Source organism: Glycine soja, chromosome 11, assembly GCF_004193775.1.
Source record: "Glycine soja cultivar W05 chromosome 11, ASM419377v2, whole genome shotgun sequence".
NCBI classification, from domain to species: Eukaryota; Viridiplantae; Streptophyta; class Magnoliopsida; order Fabales; family Fabaceae; genus Glycine; species Glycine soja.
The window spans coordinates 6038667-6057443 of NC_041012.1; the positions used below are offsets into that span (position 1 = coordinate 6038667).

At 28.9% G+C, this 18777-nt stretch overlaps 1 protein-coding gene, 1 long non-coding RNA gene and 1 other non-coding gene across 4 annotated transcripts; 1 reads left to right on the top strand and 2 right to left on the bottom strand.

Moving 5' to 3' along the window:
- The first annotated feature begins 1792 nt into the window (after positions 1 to 1792).
- On the top strand, positions 1793 to 2844 carry LOC114375471 (E3 ubiquitin-protein ligase RHA2A-like). Of its 2 annotated transcripts, none has more exons than XM_028333255.1 (2): positions 1793 to 2291; positions 2704 to 2844. In XM_028333255.1, the coding sequence occupies exons 1-2, from the start codon at positions 1901 to 1903 to the stop codon at positions 2712 to 2714; spliced, it is 402 nt and encodes a 133-aa protein (XP_028189056.1). In that variant the 5' UTR covers positions 1793 to 1900; the 3' UTR covers positions 2715 to 2844. The 2 variants fall into 2 exon arrangements, with proteins under 2 accessions (XP_028189056.1, XP_028189055.1); XM_028333254.1 differs by having other exon boundaries at positions 2701 to 2768.
- A 1740-nt stretch (positions 2845 to 4584) lies between these two features.
- Positions 4585 to 4656, bottom strand: TRNAE-UUC. Its single transcript has one exon. It is a non-coding gene; the product is annotated as a tRNA-Glu (tRNA).
- Positions 4657 to 7696: 3040 nt separating this feature from the next.
- LOC114373723 lies at positions 7697 to 8820 on the bottom strand. The gene is made up of 2 exons (XR_003658455.1): positions 8646 to 8820; positions 7697 to 8117 (listed from the first exon to the last, which is right to left on the bottom strand). It is a non-coding gene; the product is annotated as an uncharacterized LOC114373723 (long non-coding RNA).
- Between the last annotated feature and the right edge of the window lie 9957 nt (positions 8821 to 18777).

Here is an 18777-nt window from a genome sequence, read left to right on the forward strand (position 1 = left end):
TTTCTTATGGCATACCAAAGAGACATTATGACGTGTCTGTTTAAATATATTTATTGCTTTGCAATGTGATGTTAAGTAAAGGTTGAAGTCACAACACTATGGTAGTTTTGTTAAGGATAGTTTCTTTATAACACATCTTTGCAAAGAAACAATTCCTAACAAAACTAACGAAGAGATTGCAAGCGGATTTGGCAGTTTGCACTAAATGTTCAAGAGTTTTATTCTTGTCCGTTTATTCTTTTGAATAAAAAGTTACTTATAAAAATACAGGTGTGCATTTTCTTTTTCTAACAAGACGTGCATTTTTTGCTAAAACAGCTTAAACTTATTAAAAGTTATCGTTAACATGATATGGGAATCTCTTCGGCCAATCTTTACAATATTTACGTATTTAGTTATTTTTCCGCTTTAGTTAATGTCACGAGTTAGTATGTTATTCCCCAGATAATTTAAAACAAGGCAGATAAAATTTTAAATGCTTTGTTCATACTATGAGTAAAATAAAAAGGAAACAAAAAGAGTGATAGCAATACAAGAGAAATAGATTGGAGCAGATATATTATCTGGATGGATGAATAGAAATAAAAAAAAAGTAGAAAAATTTCTCTTCACTTGTTTTTTTTTTACAATTACTGTAGTTTTTTCTTCTTCTATGAAATTCTGAGGTATTTTTATAAGTTTCAACCTTTTGATATGAGACTAATTCTTAATGTTGAGTTTGGTCATACTTAAAATTGTTTAAATGAATTAAAAAAAATTGGAAGAATTAAATGTCATGTGAAAATTATTTTTAGACAAATTAGAAAATTGACTCTATTATTTTTTTCTTATGATAAAATTGTTAATTATTTTAAAGTTTTGTTATAATTTTTTTTAAGAAATTTAAAAATAAAAAGATAAATGTAAATTTTAATATATTAGTTTTTAATCATAAAACTGATATTTATTTATGTTACAATTTTTTTTATAAAAAAGATATACAAAATTTTTCCTATATTAGTTTCTTAACCATCAAATTTGTATTTATTAGTTTATGTTACAAAAAATATATTTAATTTTGTTTAAAAACAACTGTAAACGATACTTCAAAGCATAAAACTAATGCCAACGAGCAAATTTCCGTTCCATTTGACGGGTATAACGATGGAAAACAATTGTTTTGTCCCACATTATTATTTTTTCCTTTTCATTTGCGGGCCAACCAAAGTAACCAAAATTCCTATTTTTACTCTCTTTCACTCCTCAATTCATTCCTTTCAAATCATCTACAGCAAACATAGTGTAAAGCTCATTGTAGAAGAATCCTCATATATGCGAAGTATTGTGCATATTAATCGCTAAACGTGGGCACAGTGAAGAGTATATGAGTTTTCATTGACTAAGACCCGTATAAGATTTGGTGAAAATATTCAGCATGAGTGCCCTAGGGGCTAGGGGTATCAAAATACCTCTACTTCTCAATTGAGGACGACAAGCTATGATGCCTTCATGGAACGCCATCCCTAATTAATAAAAAGAGGGGGAAAAAACAAAGAAAGTAAGAAATAACAAGGGATAAGAAGAAAAAAAATTGTTAAAAACGCATAATCAAGCACATAGTACAAAGCACTAGGTGCTACACTTTAGTTAGGAATACGGTAGTTTATACTTTATAGCATTATTCTCCCTCAAAGAATCAGGTGTCTAGGTCAAGTGTAACACTCCTATGTTGGTGTAACCGCTTTTGTGTTTGGACGATTGAAATTGTCGCACAAACCTTATCTAACCACCCTTTCAAACCAAGCAAGCAAAACATCTATGACCAAATGAGAACTATAATTGTGACAGTGTGACCATTTGTTGCGACTCTTATTTCTTATTAAGGGTTCAATAGATATGCTTCCCTACCAGTAAAAATCAGATGACTCTCAAAGGCTTGGTATCACTTGTCATCAATTTAATTGGCCTAGCTGAGGGAACAAGGAACAATGATGCCCCCCCTTTACCTTGTTACATGCTATCTAGCCATATACAAAATAACAAGCAACAATCATCTGAATCAGCATCAGCATCCAATTTTAATGAGGATAGTTGGTGTTGTGTGTGCTTGTCAAGGTTAAAGGCCAAAGATGAAATCCGTGTCCTTCCTTGCTCGCACAAATTCCATAAGATTTGTGTAAATAAATGGCTTAAGGGTCGCCACAAGACGTGTCCACTTTGCCGTTTCTCAATGGGAGCCGAGGAGAAGTCTCATCGTGCCGAAATGTTCACTGAAGAGATGTTAATATGGTTTTCTTCTTTCCATGTAGCTGGTATGTAATGATCTAAGTTTCACCAGTGAATCTATTTGTAGTTTTCTACAAGCAGAGCCTTGCTTTGCTTTCAAGTTTTGTTTAAGGCTTGTGAATCTGATTTCGTGCAAGCTGAAACAAATTGTTATGGCTTATCATGCCTGCTATATATGAATGAAAATGTCGATGTTCATAAGGGGAAATGATTGACATTGCCACTTTCTTTTACCTTATTGTGGGATCGATTCTCTTCGATATACTATGTCTTCTGTACATATAAGAGAATCTATCCCCCAATATTTGATCATGAATTGCATAATAGGCAATAATAAGTTAATATTCAATATACGATGTCCATTTCTGAACCTTGATATATTTATAGAAAACTTCCTGAGGCCATTTCATTGAGCATGATGCTTTCTATTTTCAGCAGATACATCCTAAATTTCTTTCTTCAGAAGTGAGAGATCTTCAGAGGCGAATATTCTCTAGTTATTGTAAGCAATTGCATTCACTTTAAGCACACACTTCAATCTCTCTGGTTCCTCAAAAGTTTCATATAATATGCCAAAATGCTCTGTCCATAGTGACATTTTGTAATTATAAATCTGCAGGAACAAAAACCACCTAATTCAATAAATCAAATACCCCATGGCATATTGGCACATAAGAGATACGAGGTTCATATACCAAAGCAATTGCATTCTTTAAGAAGCATCGATCAATTTTCTCCCAACAGACACGTCACTAAAGGATACTGTAGTTAGATACATAGTTGAAAAGTCAAACTTGCTATGGTTTTTATTTGGTTACTTATATCCATGATATCATTAGTAGGAGATAATGGTGATTTCCAGAATATCTAATAATTTCTTATAAAATGATAATAATGGTTGGATAATCAAAGCTCTCAAAATAAAATTATTCATATCCACAAAGAATCATGAGAATACAATAAAGATGACATTGTATTAAAAATAATAATAAACACAACGTGGTTTGACACCTCTTGTTTACGTTCATGAAACTATATCAAAAAGATATTTTCAATATCACAAGAATGATTAACTTACCTCTCAAATAGTGTATCACTCTACAAACTCGAGTAGCTCACTCAATGGTTACAAGAAATGATAACATTCACACAAAGATATTTTTCTTTCGACAAAGTGACTTTGTTTCACAATCTATCTTCTCACACACTCCCTCTTTATGTATTGTTTCTCCAGTAAATCTCTTATCTATTTAAAGTGAAGATTGCTACCAACTATAATAAATAAGTTATCTTGAAAGTTGAAACAAAAATAACTTCTAATATACCCATTCAATTAAGGTTTATCTAGTAAAATATAATCTTTCACTTTGCATTTAAGTCACCTAAATTTTAGTAATAAAAATTCAATTCCCAATATGTATGCACCTTATCTTTTGGCTTAAAACTCTAGCGTAAGATATTATCTAACACACTATTTATTATTAATTAAAATTGATTGAAAATTATATTAACTTGTAGATCTTATTTCTTGTTTAATAAGTTTCACACTATCACTCATGATTATATGATTTCTAATAAACTTTAACCAATAACCAAGTGTGTGTTAGACTATTTTTTGTTTGTACTCCTCTTTGATATATCTATAAAACGTAGTAATTTTTGGATAAGATATGTGATTTTTAGCTCATTATTAGTGTGCTCATGTTGTAAAATTACATATCACGTGCGGCTGGACAAAAAGAGATTTATAATTAGAAAAACTGCTGCAAGAATTAAAGATTATGCAGCAATACAAACCTGACCATAATAGATGATAGATCTTTGGTTGATATTAACAGATCACTATAACATACTCTCATCATCCATGACAACAATCACCCCCTGAACATGCCCATAAATTATAAATTGGCGATATTTATAAATTATAATTCTCCAGAGACCTTAAATAAAAATATAATCACAAACCATTCTTGATCAGTGTCTACTGTGTAAGAGAAGTATTTCAAAAGTGAAGATAAAATGTTGATATTATAGAAACACGAATAGACAGACAAATAATCAAAGAGGAAAAAAGTCAACAGTTGGATGGATTGCGAAAATATCTTCTATAGTCCGCATGCTAACGAAGAAAAAGCCATCCTCAATCTCAGAGCTATCAAAGTTGATTAAAAAGTAAATATTAACTAATGTGGATGCCATTTTCATATAATCTTGGTACAGCTAATTTAACGATTGTATACGTTAGAGCCTTCTGCTAATACCCAATGTCAAATTGTCAAGTGAAAAAGAAAGCTTTGAAAAAGCAAAACAAAAAATGTATTCCGTTGCCGGGAATCGAACCCGGGTCTCCTGGGTGAAAGCCAGATATCCTAACCGCTGGACGACAACGGATTTTTATTAATGTTACATTTTTCAATTTAATTATAACTTTTAAGATAGTCACTACTTGATAACTTATGCTTGTTTAGCAAATTTATGCGACCATGTAATTATAAGGCATACATCTGTAACTTATTTACAATAATTTTATCTTTTATCTTACAAAATATTGCGTTAAAAGTCTTTAATTAGATTAAAATTTTTACCCCATTTATTTTCAAATCATTAAAGCACAATACTGATGATGTGTCATCTAATAATGTTACTTAAAAAAAGCTAATGTGTCATTTTTTTTTCTTTCTCATTTTGCAAATGGTGTTAATTATGAGAAATAATTTTAAAAGCAAATGACTTAAGTGTTTCTAATTCTCTTCTTTTATATCTTATTTCTTGTTTCTTTATTTTTTTTTTCTCAGGTCCATATAGGATATAAATGTCCTTAGTAGTGTGATAAAATTTATGGAGGAAAAAGTTACTTTTACTTTATAACTTTTAACGAATATTAAAATGAAATGAAACAACGAGTGGAAGAAAAAGACCTATGCAAATATAGCAAAAGTAACAAAGAAATGAAAAGAAAAGTTCGGATGGGGCGAAGAGGAAGTCGGTTAGTTGGAGGAAAATATAAGCATACAGAAAATAATGCTTGCTTGGAGAATCATATCATATTAGAATAACAAACGATTCATTGCTGGCAATACTCAAACAATGGAGCAAGTTTAATTACGAGGCATGGTTTAATTGGCAACTTGTTCTTTAAGTGAATGGAATTTATCTATAGTGCAAAGTTTAATTGAACTCATCGATGACACCTGATGATTAAAGGCATCAGATTTAATTTCTTATAGTAGAAATTATCCTCGCATTTGACTGAATGCAAGGAGTATAATTTAGGAGAGGAAAATGATAGATAGCTTTTCGATCAACCATGTTTCTGTCTTAATTTTTTTTCTTTCAAATTTCACTTTTTATCCTTATACTGATTGATGACAGATATTGTGTGTATTTTTTTAGTAAATTATATTTTTAGCATTTCAGAGAATTTTACATTCAACATTTTTTTCTTCCAGAATTTGATGTTAACTGTGATATATAGCTTAGAAGAATGAGCACAGTTGGCGTGAGGGAACCTAGTGGGCCTGGGTTGATGGTGTGGTAAAGGATCTATATGCACGTGAATAAATTGCCTTTTGGAAAAGCTATTATGTTATCTGAGACATTGATAATTGGCAGCACCCCTGATCTACGTGAATAAATTAGCTAGTCTGAGGACATTCCCACGTGTGGAAGAACGTATTCATCCACTCTTGGGTGGACAACACTTGAGTCACAAATGAAGATATATATTTAGATAAAAGAATGGAGAGGAAAAAAACAAAACGTCTTTTAGGCCCCTCCCAAACACAACCACAAATTGAACTGCATCAAAGAAAAAGGCCCAGCCAGCAAATTATGAAGGAGCTGAATCTGATGATTCCAAGGGACCGCAAAGCAATGGAAATTATGTTCCAAATAGCAACTTATCCGTTACATACATCTTGCAACGGAAATTATGCTCCACCACCTATTTTTTGTTTGACCAACACCTGGAATTAACTTTAGAATTTATTTTTCTACTACTTACACTTTTTATCTGATATCATATATACCTCCTATGATAAACTGCTTAAAAGTAAAAGCAAATAAAACTAAAGTTTTAAGTCTACTATTCAACCAACAAAAAGTTATTTATTATTAATTTTTTTTAAGGTAAAAAAATGTCAACTAAAAAGTCTCATTTATCACTATTTTTTTAAAAAATTTTAAAGTAAAAGAAAATCTCTCAATTTAGTTACACTAATAAATAATTAAATATTATTAAAATTTGATTTTAAAAGCAAATATTGTAAATATATCAATCTTATTATATATATGAAAACCACAAATTAGATGATAAGATAATCTCTTTATTGTAATAATATCAATATATTCTAATTAAACTCTGAATGCTATATATTTTAATATAGAATTTATAAAAAAATTGAATATATATTATAATTTAAAAATGATTTTATTAAAATGAGTTTCACTCAATTCAAAAGCAAATGGGCTCCATATTAACAATAATCATGGTTGGTCTTCAAGTAGCATGACACTAGGGCTCCCTCAATGTCATTAGTGGATCAGACTCTATGCTAACTCTTCAAATACTCGGTCTTTATCCATATGCTTCAAGCATATGTATTGTGAGGGGAACCAAAGCCCTGACTTCTTGGCAAAGCTTGGCTCTTGATCAAAGTATTCAACTCCAGATCCCAGAATCTTCCCCTTCCCGGTTGAGGCAGCTTCTGTTAGCATATGCTTGCAGAACTCCCTTTACTAGGAATTTGCTTGTTTTCCTCTTTGTTCTTTTGTTCAGTTGTTCGTTGTTTAAAAAAAATTAACAATAATTAACAAAAAAATTAAAATTTTAAAATAAGGACTAGCGTAATACGAAATGGGTTAATAATTAGTTTTTATATTAAAGTATTAAAAATAATAAATTAATACATTATAATCTTAATTACTATTTCTAGCGACCTTCGAAAATATTTTTAAAAAATAAAATAAGTTCATTTATTAGTATAATAATAAACTGATGAGATAAAAGATAAATAAAAATAAATAATAGATTTTACCAAAATATTTTTAAAAAAAAATCTGTCACTATATTATTGACCTATTGGTATAAAATAAATATCTACAAACTTTATTAATTATTAATATCTAACAAAAAATCTAAATAATTATTTTTGGTAAAATCTCTCCTCCAATTACAATTTTTTTCTATCCCTCTAAATTTTGTTTGAAATAACCAAGTTCAATTCTACTAGCTAGACCAAACATTTTAGTTATAATATAGTGTATAGATTAAAATAGTGTTTCCATATCATTACTTATAATAAAAATATATAAGTGAAGCAATCTTAGGTATGGTAGCTAGCCAAGGTAAGAATGGATAGTTTCTTTTGAAGGAAAAAGAATGGATAGTTCACCAAACAGACAGCTTACTTTCCGCATGAAGAAAGTTCAGTGATAAAGAAGAAAATTGCAATACAAGACGTCAAATTCAAAACTAGTTAGGAGGACAATACCATATAAAGACCCATCAAAATAAGTTCCTATGGTTGAGGTCCCCCGCAGGGAACGCAAAAGCACATATATTCTTCTTCTTCCTTCTCATTATCTCATAAATACATTCCCCCAAATCACTGTCTAACGTATTTATTTTATAAAGGGAGGATTTCAACGTGGAAGGGTCACGACCACGAATCCAGAAATGCACCAAAACCCATTACATCATCATCATTCAAAAGGGTAAACCGGAGATTCAGGGGCATGTGATCGAGCGTTGACACTAAATAGTAAATAGAGACTCCTCAAAATGGAGCCGTAGATGCTCGATATAGGGTGGTGCCCTTCTTCTTTTGCTCACTGGATGCGGCTTCACACAACTGCAATCACATAGTAATAGTATAGGGATAATCCCCTAAAATCAATTAATCACCACCTTCCACATATCAAAGCATATTTGTATATAGTTACTGTTACTAAGAGGATGAACAACTACTGTTATCGTTGCGGGATAACAACAACACAAGTTATTTTATGTTTATACTGTTTTTTCTAGATATTTCCTTACTCCTTTTCAAAAATACAAATATTCTCTTATTATAGTTTTTGTTATTTTACCTCTCTTCCTAATATTATTCATCTTCATCTAGTTGCATTCTTCTCTCTTTTCTCGCCTTCTTTTTTTTTTCAGAGATCACATGTATCTTTTAGGGGCACATGCTTGAGCAGAGGAGAAACATTATGGACAGTAAATTCTCTCAAAGAAGCTACATATTCGATAACTAAATTCAAAATTACTAGTTAAACTAAAATAATATTATGTTAATTGCTTCACATGATATGATATCCTTTTACTTTTCTGCTTAATATATAGGAATGTAATTTCTCTAATCATAATTAAACTATACCTGTTGTTGCTGTCTTTTGAGCCTTGCATTCTCTTCCTTTAAGTGCTCCACTTCAAGCTCCAGTTCATTCGTGTAAGCCTGAAGAATCGAAAAAGGGGAGACGTGTTAAACATTGTTTTTTTATAAAATAAAAAAATAACGAAAATGATATAAACTGCATAACGTAATCTATACTTCCACTCAGCAACAGTGATGTTTTTTTTTTATTAATAATTTTTTTGTTTTCCACGGGTAATATTGTTTGGAGACTATCTTGCTCACACACACGTCGAACATTAAAGATGACTAGTCCTTCGACTATAACAATGTGGTTTGTTATGTTGTTACTATGGCTGTGCAAATTAATTCGGTATAAAAATCGAATTCATCTGACTTTAAATTATTTTAATCGGTTTAATTTTATATTTAAATAATTAAATTGGTTTGAAAATCAATTTAAAACAAAACTGATTCAAAAAATTAATTCTAAATCAAATTAATTTTTAATCCATTATAAATTAGTTCTAAGAATTGAATGAATTTCAAATTAATTTTCAAACTATTTGTTTAAATAAAAAAATGTGTAAGAAAAAATAAAATATTAATTTTTTGTTGAATTAATTAAATTTAAATCGGTAGTTGTAATGATAGAAATAATATAATAATATAGGAGGGTGAAAAGAATTAGGAAGTAGCGAGATATATAATATTCCTGTTTTCTAGCACGAGATCGTGCGGCGGACTCGCGATTCTTGATCATGCGCTTATTTCTTCTGTCGGCAGCAGGAGGTTGAGCAGAAGTTTTGTTGGAGGGTGGAGGGTGTTGGGAGGAGGGCTGAGATTGGAAATGGAAGTGAGGGAGAGAGAAACCAGTTTCTGAAGAAGCAGAGGAAAGTATGATGTTTGGTGAGTCTATGGTGGTCAAGTCTTGAAACACGTTTATGTCTTTCCACACCTCTTCCATGGAGGCCAAGAAAGAAGGGGGGCACTCAACTTGTGTTCTTACACTATGCTTTCTTGCTTGCTTAATATTTTCCAGTCCTCTCTGCACTTTGTGTGAGTGGTCATATCGGACTCTCCACACGTGACACGCGCGGGACTCTCAATTAAACCCTAAGCTCACTCTCCTCCCATCCTCCTTAAATTATACGCTAATATTTTTTTATTTTTAAATAAATGCTAACTTTCATTCTAAAAATAAATAAATATTAACTACTATTCTTAGATCATTCGTTGAAAAATTAAAAATACAAGTATTTTTATTAGGATATGAAAAATTAGAATGTTCATTTTTTTTTTTTACATTTTCTTAAAACATCTTCAATGAAAGAATTCATTTTTTATTTTTGGATCGCTTTTTGTTATTTTTCCTTTAGTGGTAGAGTCCAATTTAGATTTTTGGATTTTACTTGTAAAAAATAAAAAATAAAAATCTTTTCTCTCAAATGACATTAAAAAATAAATTTTTTTACAAAAATCAAGTTATTGAAATTTCTTTTCATGAAATTCAACCTTCAACATGAAAAACTCTTAAAGCAAAAATAATAGTAGACTTGATGGACATAACTTAATTGAATAATCCTTATTAAAGATGTTCTTATGATCTTCAAAGTAAATATTTTATCCATTTAGTTCATAAAAAAATGTCTAAGAATACTTATTAACAAAACTATTATTTTAAACATCAATCAGTACCTCTCATTTATCTTTATTTCCATATTCTTATTATATCATACTTAATCCTTTTCTCTATGTATTGCATAGGAGTTTGAAGTGTCCATTAAACTTTTATGTTAAAGCAAACTCAAATTCACATTTGTTTCGCACATACTCCTTTAACTCCTAATTAAAATACCTAAGTTAAAAGTGATATTTATTCTTTTTTATAAGACTCAATTCATATTATATTTAACATTAATTGTCTTTAAACTAGATTGTCTCCAATTAATGGTACTGATAAACAATTAACTAGAAGAGTGAGAAGTGTTTGTAAAAAAAAAAAGGAAAAAAGATATTAATGACATAAATAGTTTTAAAAGAATATAAATTTAACATAAATTTATTTATATCAATTAAATTAATATTTTTTTATAATCTTGATTAGTTAAATAATTAAGTCTTATAAATAATAACGAATAAAATATCTAAACATGGCTGGATTAATGTGGTGGTAGGGAGGTCAATGTCATGGCAACATACATGTTATCATGAGATGCCATGTGATTAATTTGTGTTAAAAAATTAATAACAAACAAACGGTGGATCAGTATTACTAAATTATAAAAAAAAAAAAGTGAATAAACAAATGTGCAATAATTTTTTTGTATAGACCAAAATTACACGATAACAATATAGATCAAAATTGAATTTAAGACTTGTTTAAATAATCAACTGCTTAACCTTTAATCATGTCATCAATAAAGTTTTGGAACGCTTAATTAATTATAGATCCCAATTTCACATTTTAATTGTTTATTTTGGTTGTGCAGATCCGCAAAGCCACAGAAAGGACAAAGCAGGAATCACAATGGGTTAATGTGGGTAATTTGTAGGATTATAGTGTGTTAAGTCATTGATTTACAATGAGTTCAGCCTTTGATGATTTGTTTTAATTACAGAGTCCTTAGTAACTTTAATGGGATCGAGACAGAACAAACAAAATGCAGGAATTATAATGTGTCCTTGATTTTGTTTTTTCTATTTCTAAATTAATATATTTAGTTTTTGTATTTTTCAAAATAAGTAATTTTAAGATATGATATTTATGTGAAAAAATATTAAATAAAATGAAAAAATAAAAAATCTATTAAGAGAAATTAAACTCATGACCTTTTTATTAATAGACTAGACAATAAATCATTAACCCACTTTGTTTGTTTAGTTAATTGTATTATAATTATTTTTTATGTATTATTAATCAAGAGAATTTTTTTTTCAAATGATCAAAATTTATAAATATTTAATATATAAATATTTTGAATTTTATTTTATATCATTTTATATCTTTTTACTTTGAATAGCTTACATATTTTTATTTTTTTTTACCAATTTTTAATTTATTTTTTCATAAATTAACATGTAATTTACTTATATATATATATATATATATATATATATATATATATATATATATATTAAATTTATTTTAATATACCAGTTATTTTTATTCTAATTATTTACGTAAAATAAAAAAATATTTACAGATTAAATACTTTTTAATTTATAAATTTTGATAATTTGAAAAAATTAATAACTATTAACTAATGATACATGAAAAATAATTTTAATATAATTAACTAAACAAAATAAATATTTTATTGAATTTTCTATGAATAATTTAATGTAAATAATTAGAGTAAAAATAATCTATTTATTAAAATCAATTAAAAAAATTCATGTAAATAATTTACATACTAATTTATGAAATTTAATTAAATATTGGTAAAATATAAAAATGTAAAATATTCAAAATAAAAATATATAGAATGATATAAAATTAAATTGAAAAGATTTATATGTAAAATATTTATAAATATTTATAAATTTTGATAATTTTTTTAAAAAATTAATAAATATAGATTAATGATACATAAAAAATGATAATATAATTAACTAAATAAAATAAATGTATTAATTTTTTATTGTCTTATCTATAAATAAAGACTAATAAGTTCAATATTTATTAAGACATTTTTTATTTTTCATTTTTTTTTCACGTAAACATAACTGATAGAAGGATTAAAATTAAGTATTATTTAAAATAGAATAATTAAATATTTTTATTTAAAAATAAGAAGACTAAAATTATAGATTTAAAATTGTAGAAGGATTGAAATTGTAATATAGCCTTTTTTTAAAAAACATTTTTTGGGTACGTGTTAAAGATAATCTTATATCATAAGCTATTGCCTCTAATAAAATATATTTTTTAGCAATAGAGCTAAGCAAATGAAGTTTTTCATCATGCATCTCGTCTTTTGGTATGAATAATTGATAATTAGCAATTGTCTCAATTGACAATTTATTTGAGGCAATCGTCTTTTGGTTTCACATTTCGTTGCCAGTTAAGAACTGGTTGAGTGAGAAACAATTATTTTACTGTTTGTGCGTTATAAACAAATAGCTTATAAAAATGAATTTTAAATAAATTAATGAGCGGATAAAATTGATAAAGAAGAAAAGTTCGTAATTGATTAATAAGTAGTCTATAAAAACAAGTTATAAACTACTAAAATAAGTTAATGTATTAAAAAAATTTAATTTGATCAAAATAATTTATAAATTAATAAAAAAATCATAAAGTAGTCAAAAGGAGTTTTATAAACTCTCCAAAAAGCCTGCACAGAATTTTGTAATATATATTTTGTATGGAGCTCTTTGTCGCAGTTCTCAGATGATAAAAACGTACACTTAGCCCTAGCACGATTTGTACGAATCTGTTTAAATCAACTTTCGAAAAAAATAAAAGAAAGGCTAATGTTAATCCACTTGTTGAGCCACGAGAAGAGCCGCTCCATAATGTTTTAAGGACACGCTGATTTGACACGTGCATCAGTTGCCAAAGTACATAAAAAAATTACACTGTCCAAACTTGCTGGATCCACCTATTCAGATTTCAGACTCATTCAAGATATATTTGTTTTTGGATTATCAACTTGTTAATCCGGTTTCTTCCTCTTGGGAAATCATGAACTCAGATCCTGTTTGAATGGATGTAAGTTTTCAGAGTTACAAATTTAAAAATTAAATCCGTTTGGTACATTTACTTTCTAGCTTAAGCACCCTTTAGTTCAAGCGGCTCAATGAGAGATGCAACTGCAATGCACTGAAATGGAAGTTGTTATTATAATTGTGACATTTATTGTATTTTTTTATAATTATAACTACGTTTTTTCAATACAAATGTAAAGACAGCAAAGAAAATGAAAAAAACAAAAATTGCATTTATAGGTTATTTAGCAACCGAAAAAATCCACAATACATCGTCACTAGCAAAATGAAAGATTAAAAACAAAGAGCAAATACGCAAGAATTATCAAGATTGGGCAAATTCAATTTGAAAAATGTGGACATTGTTGTCAAGGCATTCTGGAATGTAAGTGGATTACCATATTTATATTCTCGTGTAATACTATAAAAGTAAATGTAGTAACGTTTTAAACTTTAAAGAAAATAATTTGTTTTGTTATTATTTTTAAATACTAAAGTGATATTATATTAACATTTAAAAGAATTATAATAATAAAAATAAATTCTAATAATAATATATTGACATTTAACAATATAAAATAATATTAAATTACAATTTAGTGTTATTATAATTTTTAAAATAATTATTATAAAAGTTAATACACTTATCATAAATGATGATTTAATGTTATATAGTAAATAATTTTTTTCTGAAAAAAATATTTGAAAAACAAAAATATGACAACAAATTAAATATGTGAGTATAAATAAGATTATTTAAAAAAAATAACTATTTTCTTAACAACTTTTTTATGTAATTTATTTTTATCTAGACAAGAAACTTAATTTGTGTTCCATGTTGAAACAAAACATTAGTTTGAGCCTAGCTTGTCAACTTAGAACTGGACAGGTGTCTACTTTTAGTCTGTGTGAATATCTTCCACATCACACAATGTTGGGCAACAACTCCACGTGAAACATAATCCTTTCTTTGCACTTGAGGACCCACTCACTTTTGCTTTAACCAGTCATTGTTCTTAGCTTGTTCCCACCTCATTTTCCCGTAAAAGTATCTCTATCCTCATGTCATCTTGTACCTACTACTACTTACTCCTAACTAGTCCTTCTTTTTTGCTTTCTTCTTCCCCCCTCACATACCATTTTTCACCCATCTTTTCCATATGAAGAGGAGACACAAATTCCTTTAAATATCCCTCCCTATTTTTTCTTCCTTACTTGGTACGCCTAAAATCAAACCAAATCGTGCGACATTTTTATTTCCCTTTCTACTAACGTTTGTGATTACCAAATTTATTAAGCAATAGTTGAAAATTAGAGACTGCCCAGAATGATGATCGCTACTCGCTAGAAGGATATGCATAGCTAGCAGTTTTTCCTATGCCTAGAAGAAGTTTCAATAATGCATACTAACGAAACCATTCACATCATAGATGGTTTGATTGATGGATACCCATCAAGCTAGCTAGCACTATAATGTACAGGCGTTCAGAATCAATATCAATTAAAGATAGACACAGTCTTATTTTTTAGAAAAATAATATATTTTATTTTAAAGATATATTGTAATATGTTAATTAATTTTTATAATATAAAAAACATGGATTTAAAGTAAGTTGTTTTTTTTTTACTTTTAATATTTGAATTAAAGGACGTAACATGCTCGGTTCTTTTGAAACAAAAATAAATTTACACATTTTTTATTATTATTTTTGGTACATTAGCTAGAATTAGAATCAAATCTTTTGTCACACCCCATATAATGGATTTTTGTCAGCTAGCACAGACAATGTGGTATTCTCCAGTGGTGTAAAAAGTCCAATTGGATAGTAACTGTTGGATCCTTGATTAGCTGGGTGAAGTGAACAGAGTATATATAGGAAGCCCTAGGGCATGGGCATGGGCATAGAGTCCAACGTGGTTGGAAACAAAGAAGCAAAGCAGAGTGGTACTCCAAAAGGACCATGTCTAGGAAGACCAACACTTGGCCAAGCCGAAGCACCATTCAATTCAAATGCACGTTTGCACACTCCCACTTCTATCAACCTTTTTCCACGCTAACAGTTTTTACGTGGCAGTGTAGTATAAAGGGAAATGGTATCTGGCTTTTCTCCCTTTTCTTTTCTTTATTTTTTTTTTCTTTTTTAAGGATACTCAACTCAATAATGGCATATCCCCACATTTCGACACGCGTAAAGGCATAAGCAAAGGATTTGGAACAATTATGTTCCGTGGTTAGTTTTTCATCAACTATTTCATCATTTTCGCGAGGAAAGTAATAAAAAAGAAAGAAGAACTCATCCTCTATCTTTTATCACTTAGAAGCCATTTGAGATCAAAATCTCATGCAAATTTTGAATGACAGAAAAAAGTGAAAAATATTTTTGAAAAATCTGTTCCATTCTTCAATTATGTATGGAAAGAGAGAAATAAAATAATTATAATTTTAGTTATTCACTTAATCTTGTTAAATATAGATGTGTTTCTTCTAATATCCAAGACTCTTTATTTTGGAGGTGTACATAATACATGGGCTCCGAGTAGACATGGCAAGAAAACTTGTACTTGTGGGTATCGCCCGAATCCGTTCTGACTTTGATGGGTCATATCTGAGTTGACCGGACATGGGTTCGGGTTTTCCCCGATAACCAAAAGTTGGGTACGGGTATGAGATTACTAAACTCGTCCCGACCCCGAACCTGAACTCGCCTCGCCACTTAAAATATTTAAAATTTTTGCATAATTTAATCAAAGACATAAAATTTTTATTACTAGTTAATTTTATTTTAAAATTTTTACATAATTTAATATTATTTTCTTAACTATTTTTGTAGACACACGCGCTATAATAAATTTATTGATATATAAGTAGTTAAAAATAAATGTTTAACAATCAATTTATTTTTTGTAAAATCAAATTTTTAATATTTTTTTTGTAAAAAAATATATTTTTCTAATTTGGATGGTGTATGGGACGGGGTCGAGGATACCTGATACCTGACGGGTACGGAATCCGTCGGGTATCGGATACGGGTATGAGAATATATGGGAGAGTTGGGGTAAGGGATTGGAGATATAATACTCGTACCCGTCCCGCCCCATTGCCATGTCTAGCTCTGGGGATGAAAATATAAGAAAAATAACCAATTTAACCCTTAGTCTAAGTATTATATTTAAATATTTATTAAAATCACCTTTTAGGGGAGAAGGGTGGATTGTTATTGTGGACAATTGGAAGATATAATTGGGGGTAGTTATAGAATTTAATTTCAAATGTAAAACAATATAAATTATTATTTAAATTAATTTAAGATAATTACTTTAAAAATTAATAAATTTATCATACATGATAAATTGTGATTGAATAATTATATATAAAAATTATCTTGTTAGTGCATAATCTTTTTTCTTTTAATTATAATACTAAAGGATCAATTTTATATTTTATTATAATTTTTAAAGATCAATTTTATATTAAATAGTAAAGTTGAGGGACTAATTTAATAATAAGTTGTATTATGAGACTAACAAATTAAGACAAGGTAGAAAAAAATATGCAAACCACACTTAAATGTGGGTTTATTGGGCTTATTCTATTTATTTTGTGAATTATGTCGTTTGAGTCTCTGAGTTAATATTCGAATTTTACAAGTTGGTGTATGTATGATATTGGGCCAACTTGTGGATTAGGCTAAACGAATCGATCTAACCATATATACCTATAGATGTTATAAAATGATGATAAGTCATAAAAGTTGCAAAATATATGTAGGAACGTGATAAGTGTATCGATCTTACAAAGAGTAAGTACAGTGTGTGTGTTGAAATGTAGTGATAAAACAGGGAGAGACCACCCCCTGGATATGTTTGGTTGAGATTGTACCTGATGATTACAGCACAAATATGAATGTAAAGCAGTTTCACCTAATTGTAATTACTCAACTGGTTCCAAGATGTCGGGAGAGGGTGGGGGAATGGATTCGAACTCATGCACATGGAGAAAATAGGAGTTTATTCCATATCCTTAATCATTTTTGTCAACTTGCATAAAAAGATATAGTAATATATTACTTCGGGTTAATCTATTCTAATAAATAAATAATCATTATTTTTTTGAGGTGGCTTTCATTTATAATCATTATTAGAGGTGGCATCAACGTGGACATTAGAGCTTCCTCCCATACCTAAACCTATGTTCATGTTCATTCACCAACCAAGACCAAACCCTGCTCACTTTCGTACACCTCCCCCAAGCTAGTTTCGTCTCACCTAGTGCCGTGCCACCCTATTGACACTACACATCTATTCCAAAACACCTCTTAAGTCACAAAACTTTATTATCGAAGTAAACAAGATTGTTCTTACAACGCATTTTTATAACATTTTTTTTTCTTTATTTCTCTCAATTGTATCACACATGAAACAATTTATCATAATTTTTTATTCCTTTTGCACGAAACATAGTATAAAGTTGTTATATAACTTAACAATTCTCAATTGCTAATGATAGCGAAATCGACTTCTCTAGATACACACGCTTGTAAGATCTATATTTGCTTTCGCCAGTTCCTCGCCTCTAAGGCTATCCCTTTATTTGATGGGTGTTCTTCTAAGCACCTCAACATCTGTATTTATCATTTAATGCAGAATTTTGGCGACGTTAGCCTCATCCTCTCCCCTGCAAGTAGCTATTGTGATTCGGTTTCGGTTCCATCGCTTCCCTCCGGTTCCTCTAGTGTGTGTTTGGTCGAGTTCAAATTGAGAAAAAAATGAGAAGAAATTTTTAAAAAATAATGTGATTCTCATATTTCTTTCTCTTTGTTTTAATTTAAATATTTTTTCAATTTTCTTTCATTCTTTTCTCTTTGCTGAGAAGAATGAAAATTGGACTCGGTTAGATTGAGCTGAATATTTTATTAGAATTTTAACCACATCAGCATGTTCAATGCCAAATTTGTTGACGGCTAAATTCATTTATTCCATGTTGACAGCATAAAACAGGCAGTTAGTATAATACGTAGAGTCAAATATATTATCAATGATAAATACGAGCTGTGAGCATTCTAAATAAATTTCAACTTTTCTGATGTATGCAGAGAAAATGAGAAATAATATAAAACAAATATTTCTATATTCATTATATTATTCTTCAGTGTAAAAAAAAAAGTCGATAAATTTAGTAGGGCAATATATGGTAAGGTGACCTTAACTAATAATTTTATAAGACTTAATTATGTTTTTTTCCTGAAATTTAGGATATATCTATTTTTGGTCAATCAAATTGAAAAAAAAAATTCAATTAGTCTCTACAATTTCAATAAATCGATTAGTCTCTACAGACGGTGTCATAGCAATGTGAGCATTTCTCACATGTACACTTCTAAACACCATGTGACCATTTTTCACAACCTACATTAACGCCATCTATCTCCAAGAACTAAAAGTC